This window comes from the organism of the source record quoted next, unplaced genomic scaffold, assembly GCF_019419815.1.
Source record: "Pyrus x bretschneideri cultivar Hongxiangsu unplaced genomic scaffold, Pyrus_bretschneideri_v1 Contig1, whole genome shotgun sequence".
Lineage (NCBI taxonomy): Eukaryota > Viridiplantae > Streptophyta > Magnoliopsida > Rosales > Rosaceae > Pyrus > Pyrus x bretschneideri.
The window spans coordinates 12,990,356-13,000,283 of NW_025999390.1; the positions used below are offsets into that span (position 1 = coordinate 12,990,356).

General features: G+C 34.8%; 2 protein-coding genes across 2 annotated transcripts; one reads left to right on the forward strand and one right to left on the reverse strand.

The window, feature by feature from the left end:
* Nucleotides 1–419: 419 nt before the first annotated feature.
* Nucleotides 420–1,219, reverse strand: LOC125474804 (LOB domain-containing protein 22-like). The gene is made up of 3 exons (XM_048578849.1): nucleotides 821–1,219; nucleotides 533–669; nucleotides 420–459 (listed from the first exon to the last, which is right to left on the reverse strand). The coding sequence occupies exons 1-3, from the start codon at nucleotides 1,217–1,219 to the stop codon at nucleotides 420–422; spliced, it is 576 nt and encodes a 191-aa protein (XP_048434806.1).
* A 4,197-nt stretch (nucleotides 1,220–5,416) lies between these two features.
* Nucleotides 5,417–8,243, forward strand: LOC103943999 (translation machinery-associated protein 22-like). Its single transcript, XM_009354385.3, has 7 exons — nucleotides 5,417–5,672; nucleotides 5,817–5,906; nucleotides 6,233–6,282; nucleotides 6,428–6,509; nucleotides 6,607–6,674; nucleotides 6,765–6,848; nucleotides 7,796–8,243. The coding sequence occupies exons 1-7, from the start codon at nucleotides 5,525–5,527 to the stop codon at nucleotides 7,850–7,852; spliced, it is 579 nt and encodes a 192-aa protein (XP_009352660.2). The 5' UTR covers nucleotides 5,417–5,524; the 3' UTR covers nucleotides 7,853–8,243.
* The last annotated feature ends 1,685 nt before the right edge of the window (nucleotides 8,244–9,928 follow it).

Here is a 9,928-nt window from a genome sequence, read left to right on the forward strand (position 1 = left end):
AAAAGGAAAGGGACGAGAATCAAATTTCTCCTTAAAAAAATGAAAACTCACTTAATTGCATTAAATGACTTGGCATTTCATCTCATTGTCCACATAAGAGGTTTGTAAATGGAGATCTCTTGTAAATTTGGTAAAAAAGATTTGTCCATATACTTGTTTTAAAAGAATTTATTATCATTATTTTTCAAGTAAAAGTGATTTGAAGTTTGAGCTTTTAAAGGACAAAGTTATTCGCACGCCACGTATACATTCATACACATCAAAATGGAAATCAAATAACATGACATTTACGTTATATGCATCCCCGCAAAAGTATGAGAGTCAAATAACATAACGTGGATGTTAACCCTAATGCTTTTCAAAAACCAACTCATGGCGCGCTTCTTACAAATTATCTTCGTCTCCCCCATCACTCTTCCCTAGCGATCTACCTCATCTCCTTTTGTCTCTTCCCCACACCTCCGTTTAAATCAAGAATATAAATAAAAAGAAAAGGAACATTACAAATAAAAAAGGTAAAAAATTTCAGTACCTGGACTCTCCAGGTCCACTGAAACTTGCTGGTTGCATGAGCCCGATGACGAAGGCTTTCTCTTGTGCGTCTTCCAAACTCGACATGTAGATGTACCCTTCTTCATACTTTTTCATCTCAGCCGTGATCCGAGGGAACTACATTACACAAAATAAATAGTAAGAATAAATCAGCTATTTTATTTTAGTCTACATATGTTGTTTTTGTCCGAAAAAGATAGATCAATTAACAATCATTCAGTAAGAAGATAAGTAGACAGCAAGAATAAAAATTAAAATCATGGCTTACTTGATCAGGGACGACCGGTGCTTCTCGTGCTGATTGTATTTTGAGCGAATCAAGCTGCTGTTTTAATTCCCTGTAAAATGCTAGATATAGATTTGTCATCTCAAGTTCTTTCTTGTGGAAATCTACTTGTTCGCGGAGGAATCTGGTAACACCAAGGCAACCAACAGAAGGATTATTCCTCCATATATTCCCTTCAAAGAGTATAGTCTCAGCCGCTGCTGGTCTTTGATCCGGCTCGACCGTAGCCAGAATCTTTTCAATGTTGCTCATACCGAACGTATGCTGCGCATTTACAAACTCTACAAACCTGCTGGCCGGGAAGTATGAGGCCAATTCACAGGTTTGGGTACATTTTCTCCTTTGGTATTTGCAGGCAGCACAAGCTTTAGAATTTGCCATGAGTTCTTTGCTGAGGAAGAGATGAGGGTAGGGATTAAGAAATGCAATTAAACAAATGCTGTATGTATATATGTGTAAATAGGGTGTATATATACAATTTTGGTTAAGGGTGTGAAAGCCAATTGGCATTAGGAAATGTGCCTCGTCTATAAAAGCATGTGACGGTTGTGTTGGAATTGAAAATCTTTGAGTGACTAGTTATGACAACTCAAATCCAAGTGGATTAATATTGGCTCATTTTACCATGATTACTAATAATATACGTTTTTATTCACTAGTGGGGAAACAAAATTCAAACTATGTTCCGTTTTGAATTTTGAAAAGAAAATATTAGACTGGAAGCTAGTTGGTATTGTATGATTTATTTCAGCCAATTTGGTATTTAATTTTATGTACACGGTTAAACAAAATTTTAGTAAAAAATCTTAAAAGAAACCTCTAATTATGATAATAATATGTTATTATTGTTTACATGCCTATATGGTATGTAATTTGTCACTCCAAACGATGAAATATGCTACTAAATTTGTTCTTTCTCTATTCTTGAGAATGCTAGCACTACCAAATATGGTTGGTTATTTGAATTTGTTATGATTCTGTCAGTCAATGAAAATAGAATTTGCTTGTACGGTCCAAATTCGATGTTAACTTATGTCGCATGCACTTTCCTTAAATATCTAATTGTACTTATCTTCTAAACATTAAAAGATGTAAGTTTCCCCAAAAATTAAAATTAAAATTAAAAAATAAAACGTTAAAAGATGTATTAAGTTCGAGTCCTCATTCTCAAGGCCTAAAAAAATAGGAGTAATGATATTCATGCCATGTTTTTATACCATATTTTTATATCACCTTAGGTGGCATCTGTCGTGGACAACCATATCATTTGAAAAATTTGCAAAACCAAGGAAAGGAAGAAGAAAGACTCCTCGTATACCACAATCATCATTTAATTAACTAGTTTTTCCTAATTATTAGTTTATTAAATAATGAACTAAATTTAAAAATCTGATTAATTCAAATGATGTGGATGTCCACATCAAATGCCACCTAAGGTGGTATGAAAATGTGGTACAAAAACATGATATGAACAACATTACTCATAGAATAAACACTCCAAAATTCAAAACGAGGTTAAATATAGATAACTATCTAACCTTTTTGGGGTGATTTCAAATTAGCCTTAACCTTTTAAAACATTCTAAATAACTACCTAACGTTTTAAAAATTAGACATCTGTTAAATCACCGATGAAACGATAAGTGATGACTTTGCCAACATTAAGAGATCATGTTTCAGCATTGAATGATGAGGTGGACAAATACTAAAATTTGTCTCTACTAATTGTCGTATTAGGAGCTCTAATTTCCCAATATATGTTTTCTTCACTAACTGGAAGCAAGATTAAAATTATGATCATTTTTGAATTTTGAAAAGAAAATACTGGACTGAAAGGAAATTGGTATTCAAAATTTACTTCAACGGATTCATTGTTTAATTTCATATATCGTTAACAAAAGGTGGTAAGTAAAAGACCAAATTTCTTTTGTGGTCCCTGTAATGAAACCCTCGTGTTGAAAAAATTGTTAATAGAAGGCAAACAATACTTTGATTCGTCTGCGGTAGGTTCTACTAAAGAAAGGATTAAAAACTTGGGGTAAACTTCGTTAGCAATTACGATCCAAACCTAAACTTCGTTAGTCTTCCATTAAAACAAATACATAAATCTCACATGTGAGGTTAAAATCAACCTTTTAATTAAACTAAGATGGCGAGAACATTTGATTTGGTGGTGTTTGCTTGTTCGTTGCCTACAGAATTACTTGGAGGCTAAGTCCTCTCCACCGAGCCAGTTGAAGATTTGATCATAAAAACAATGGGGACGCAAAAAGTGTGGGAACGATGGTGATTTGCTCTTGGAAGAGTACAATGAGATTGTTTGGATTAATATTTGAATATTGGACTGCAAATGTGTGGAAGCCCAAAGATACCAATTAAAGGTTGACTTGCCCAAGGCCCAAGCATCAAACCCAGAGACAAATTGGCGCCTTCCCATTAATGCATAGGCTATGTGCCTATGATTTAAATGTCAAGTGATGGAGACTAACTCACAATCAGCCAAAAATCACTTTTCAGTGGCAATACAAGTAAAAAGCTGATGACTCACTACCCTCCAAGTTGTTTTTAGGCAAAAGCAAAGTCACTGCAGTCGAGCTAATATGCTTATCAAAGGAGGAAGAGGCCCCAGAGACACTCAACCAATCAAACCAACAAACATACAAACTCTGCTCTCAAGCCATATTTGCATCTAAAAGCTGTAATCAGCCCAGATTTTAGTCATTTTCAGGATATCTCCTTCACAAAAGTTATCTTTTGTCTTGTTTAGAAGCTCTGCTATCACCCCAAGTGGCGCATTATCGATTCCCTTGTGTAAACTGGTTTACCATCCATCCCTTTTTAGTATAGAAACCTCTGTAAACTCAAAGAGAAGTGATTGTAAGAAGTTCGACCTTGCCCAACAAGGTAAAATCTTGCTTAAAGTTCTTTGTGTGTTTTCAAAGATAATAGATCTACTGCTTAATGTATTCTTCAGCATGTATTCAAGTCATATCCATTTGTTTTCCTACTTTAAGAGTCTCATTTGCATCTAGATCTGGCCAATTTAATGGACATGCTTTCATTTAAAACCAATCAAGAGCCAAACAAATGACTTAAGGGATCTGGACTCCCCTCATTCGAATATACAAGACTATGAACTGAAAGTCTTTGTTCTCAAGGTAAGAAAAAGAACTTAATGCGGACTTAACTCATCCACGACAATCCTTGGATAACAAGAAGTCTAAGTAACTTGGGGCGCAAGAAATCGACTAAACACGATCTTGTTCTACATCTGCTATACTGAGATAGTAGTGGCACGCCTAGCATTTAGTTAGTTTTGATTGCGAGCCTCAAGGCCTACATCTAAGGCCCCACAAAGGCACATTTCCGAACTAACTCTATCCTCTTCTTGCAGCACATCAACAAGCAAGAGCCCGACTACACATCCAAAGTGTCAATCCCTTGTGAGCTGTGCTGAGAATCGAGGAGCCCTCTCCGGAGAAATCTTCGCCCGAACAGAGATTATGATCAATGATGTTACTAAATTAATTATGATAAAATGTGGAGTAATTATTTATTTGTGGACTATCAAGTTTGTAACCTGATGAGCTATAGTTGTGATATATCGAATTTGACTTCGATGTTGACTTTCTACCATCGAAAAACTATTGGTGACCGTTGTTGCCTAAAAAATTGTTAAAAATCAAGTTAACTTATCCACGTGAGACAGATTCTGTGTTTTTTTTTTTTTTTTTAAACGGAAAACTAAAGGAGATTTATATTTGAACCTCAATTGTGACAGACTCATCATAGAAGCTTAACTAATATTTTATTTATTTATTTTTTACCACAAGTCTCATATTAAAAATATAGTATCACCATAAGGACCACGAAAAATTTAGAAAACAAAAAAAAAAAAAAGCTTCAAATTATGACATTAATATGGTACTATGGTTTGCATGCCCTACATGGTATATAATTTGTCACTTCAAACAATTACATATGCTAGTAAAATTGTTCTTTTCATTCTTGTTTGGGTATTTCTACCCTTTCTAGTATTACCAACAATATTTGCGTACTTTCCATAATAATAAAAAAAAAAAAAAATTGGGTACTTTGAATTTGTTATGATTCTACCTGTAAATAAAGGTATAACTGGTTTTAGAGTCGAAATTTGATGTTCTCTCATCTGGTGCGCGTTTTTCTTGAATGCCTAGTTGTGCTTATGTGCGTTGAAAATTGTGTCAAGTTCAAATCTTCATTTTCGTCTTTGAAACAAAAAGAAGTAAAAACTTCAAAATTTAAAAGAAAAACTGCTGTTGGCATTACAAAATTTTCATTGTGTATTATAAATTTTCTGTATTTAAAAAAAAAAATACACTTATTACAACTGCATTGAGATTTTTTTGGAATGTCAATATCAGTACTTATTAAAATATGTATTAATTATTTCAAGTATGTGGGTTTACTGGGCCCAAGAAACTTATAAACTCATAACAGAATGGGCCCCAATCAATAAGACTAACCGCTTTTCGGCCATCAGCATCTGACACCTGTAATCCAACAATCCCGATAATCTCATCGTCATCATCAGCTGCAATACACCGTCATCAGTTCACCAATTTGCGTAACCTAAACGCAGCGTTTTGACTTTCCCAATTACAGGGCGAGGGTTAGAGAGAGAGAGGAGCTTGAGGCTGAGCTCTGATGGCGGGGAAGCCCCAACCGGTTCGCGTACTGTACTGCGCGGTGTGCAGTTTGCCTGCAGAGTACTGTGAATTCGGACCTGATTTCGAGAAATGCAAGCCATGGTTGATCCAAAACGCCCCGGACCTTTACCCGGATCTCGTTAAAGGTTCAATCTTTCTCCCGAACCATAGTTTATTTTTAATCAAATTTAAGTAAAGTTAAATTTTTTTATGATCACTCTGTTTTGTTTGATTTATTTGCTATCTTAACGAAAAAGTTTTAATTGTTTGTATTAATTTTATTTGTGCAGAGGCTAATGCTAAGGAAACTGATAAAGTAGCCAACCAGTTGCAGTCCACTGGTATTTCTTCTGGAGGTGGTGATGGAGCTGCTTCTTCAGGTAATCCTATAAATATGTATATGTTGTGTGTGTGTATTTACGTATTTATTTGAACATTGTTAATTTTTCTGGTCTGGATTGGATGAATTATGAGTGTGGATACTGAGCATATGTGTTTCGTGTGTGGAGATATGGAATGCGTAAACATGTGTTGTTGTTGTGTGTTTGTTTGTGCTGCTAATGAGATGAAATGGGATGTTAATTGTGTTATATTTTTTTCGGCTTTAATTTTATTTGGAAAGATTGTTTTCCGCTTTGCGAATTCAAATTGTAACGACTTTCTTCACTCCCTGCCCTCTGTATTTGGCTTGACGGTGGCACTTCAGCACCTAAAGAAGAAGTCAAGCGTCTTCCAGGCGGGAAGATTAAGAAAAAGGTGAGACTTCTGAAAGTGTTTTTCTCTATCCAATAGGTGTAACCCTTTGTAAACAAGCTCTCTAGGTGAACTAGTTGCATAACAGTATTTGTTGTGAGACCCTTTAGATTAAAATTTCTAAACTTGGTATTGGGTTTTTCTTTAGGAGAAGCAAGAAGTTACGATTGAAAAGGTCACACGTAATAAGCGAAAATGTATCACCACTGTGAAAGGACTGGAGCTTTTTGGTGAGCGATCTGCTGCTATACATCCTTTGTCTTTCTATTTGGATATCCTTATTTTGTTTCTACCATAATTAACTTGGTTTCTTTAATTACAATTCAGGTGTCAAACTTAGTGACGCTTCAAAGAAATTGGGTAAAAAGTTTGCTACGGGAGCCTCTGTTGTTAAGGTATGATAGATATTAAGAAATAGTTTTTGAAATCTGGTCTGTCATCTGTTATTATGGTTTGTTATAATTATTTTGAATGGTTGGTTGCAGGGGCCAACTGAGAAGGATCAAATTGACGTTCAAGGAGATATAGCCTATGACATTGTGGAGTTCATTACGGATACTTGGCCTGATGTAAGCTGCTTCGCTTACTGTTTCTCTTTCCTCCATATGTGTTTTCACCTTTTGTTCAAAACAGAAGTTCTTAGTTCCAGTAAAAACATTAACCTCTTTAACGCTTTGTATATGAATGAATTAGACCAAAGAGGAGTTACTATATTATATGAATGAGGATCGCAATATATGGTATAAATTGAAATGTTATCTGAGGAAGAAGAATTGAAATGTGGTGAGGAAGTTGTGAAATTTAAAACTAAATATTGGTACATGTAAACAGTTAGCTAAATTTTGGCTTTGGGAAGTATGTACCATGTAGTGTCAAATTTTTATGTCGTCATTTTGATTTTAACACTTCATGTCCTTGGGTGATTGCATGGGGTAGCACCATGCTTAGGAATTTTTTTTAGTGATCAAAAAGTCAGGGCATCAAGGATTATCCGTTTATGCTTGTTTTTCTTTTTCTTTCTATTTTTGTACGAAGGGAGGTATTTAATATGCCATAGAAGGCCGAAGGCCTTTGCTTTAACCTTCAAATCTTCAAATATGTTCATGTAGAGATCCGTGTTCAACCTGAATAGAAAATCTTAATATCAACTTTTGTCTAATTTTTCGTTTCATTTTTCTTTCTATTGAATGGTAATTTTTCAGTTTTAATTGTTTTACAGAATGGTCAAATGGTAAGGCTGGGTTGTATTTAGCATCACCAAAAACTTTAATGAATGTTGAAACTGGAGTGTTAACGCCAGTGAAGACGTATTCGTAATTTTGATTGGCATGAATTGAAAATGTACTTTAATTTATACCGAAAAGCCAAAAGCATACATGTATCTGAAGAAACCATATGAGTTGATTATGCATTATTGCCCCCTCGTCCCCCTTTTAGCCATGTTTTGGTAATCTTGTGTTTTCGACTTTATACATGCTTAGTTTAAAGTATCTAAAATTTTTCTTTTCCTCCTTAGGTCCCAGAAGCTGCAATTTTCTTTATTGAAGATGGCAGAAAGGTCCCTGCTGCTTGAACAGTATCTGTGGCACACAAATAAGACTGGAGCATGGTATCTTTCTCCTGTTGGTGCGAGCTTTAACTCGATTCAGTGTGCTATCAAAGTAAAGGACCAGTGAACATACTCCTTAAAGTTCCAAGAGTCCGATTGCCAGTGAGATGTTTGCCCCTCTCGAGTCTCTAGTTATCTTGGTTGCAAGAATTTTACATTTTTTGCAGTTAAATTGTATTTCGAGATCTGTATTTTGCTTTGTAGGGGTAATGGTATATGCCACTTGCTCTGTTCTTGTGTGTCACATATTACCTAAGGTTGATCCTCATGTTGCAGACCTAGCTGCTGCTTCCTGTAATCTTTAGCTTCCGTGAGTTAACAAATTAGAAACATATTCAAAATTTTGGTTTACGAATTATCGTTTACATTTTATATTCTAGCAGTGAATTTGCAATTTTTCCTCAATGCTACTATGTAGGATTGAGTGACACAGAAAATTAATGGTTGAGATTGAAAATAAAAGATCTCACAATTGTGGAAATCAAAGTTATCGGCTAAAACACATGTAGCGCTAAGTGCTACTTATGATTGAAATCACGCCCGTGAATTTTCCAAGACCTTGAAGGCCTTTCTAGATGTACACGAGCAATATTGCGCAAAGGGGAAATCAATTGGGGACCCTCAGATGCAAATGATGAATGTTCTTAACCAACTGAGTTATAGTCCATAACCTTTTGCCCTCTTGCCTCGAGACCTTTTCAGCCTAAACAGGGTGCAAACTTTTTAGATTGAAAACCTTAATGATGCAGCCAACTGTGTTCCCCAAGCAGGAAATCCTTGTCTTTGCCAGCCTAGATCTGGTTGTCAGGCCGTTTTGTACTCCATGTCCTTTTGGGTTAAATGTTTCATCGAACATTATTATAAACAAACAATATTATAACCATGTCAAAGATTGCAATTGTCACCGCCCAAAGAGAAGCGTATCTAAAATTGGATTTGTTGGCGGGTTAAGCATAGTGAAGAAGGGTTTAAACGGAGTAAAATTTTTCGTATCCCAAGAGTGGATTAATATAATATAAACCCACTTGCTTCTTTCATTCCAAAAAAAATTAAAAAAGGTTGAAGTGAATGTTGTATAACCATTTCATCTATAGTTTTTCGTATTCAGTTTTTGCCCTATAGATTGAGGAAAAGTATAAGGGATAAAAAAAGAAGACGAAGAAGAAGGGTCGAGAGAGGGTGGCGGGAGAGGGAAGAATAAGGAAAAAAGTACAAAACCAAAACACGAAAACAAAAAAAACTTAGTAACCATTTCAGTTTTTTCAGTTTTTTACTAAAAATATCTTGTTTGGTAACATATGGAAACAGAATAAAACCTGAAAACAAAATGATTATCAAACGGCCTCTTAATATCTCGTATCTCATTTCTCATATCTAACATTTCATATACATTTATTTCAAATCCCTCTTACCATCTTTCTTTCCACCTCTTCTTCACATCTCACTTCTCTCATGTATTTTCGCCTCTCTTTCACAAAAAATTAAAAATTAAAACTAAAAACTAAAAACGAAATAATTATCAAATGAGCCAAAAATTGATTTAAAAACTGAAATTCCGAACTAAATAATTATAAACACCCAGACCAAACAAAAGATGTAATAAAGTGGGAAAAGGATATACACAAAGAACATATTATTTTGAGTCCCATTTTATTATCAGATGAAAAAAAGCAAAGAAATATGAGGAAATAAAAAATGTTGCAACTATGCATATAATCATGAGAATCCATGATCCGTCGATGTATCTGCATACTTGTTAAAAGAATGTTTGTACAGACCATCCTTAGCAATTTGAAAATTAATTTATCATATAACAAAAGTAATTAACTCAATTTTCGTATCTATTCAACCGACAATTTGTAGAAAATAGATAAGTTAAATTTAAGATATTCAAGGTCTTATATAATCTTTGCTTAAATTTGCAAAAGCGTGTTTACTGATTTGATGAAGTCGTCTTCTTCTTGCGTACATTTGGAAAAGCCTGTACATATACAACTTGGCCGGCCACTAAACGACGTTAATTAACGCAGTCCATGCTCT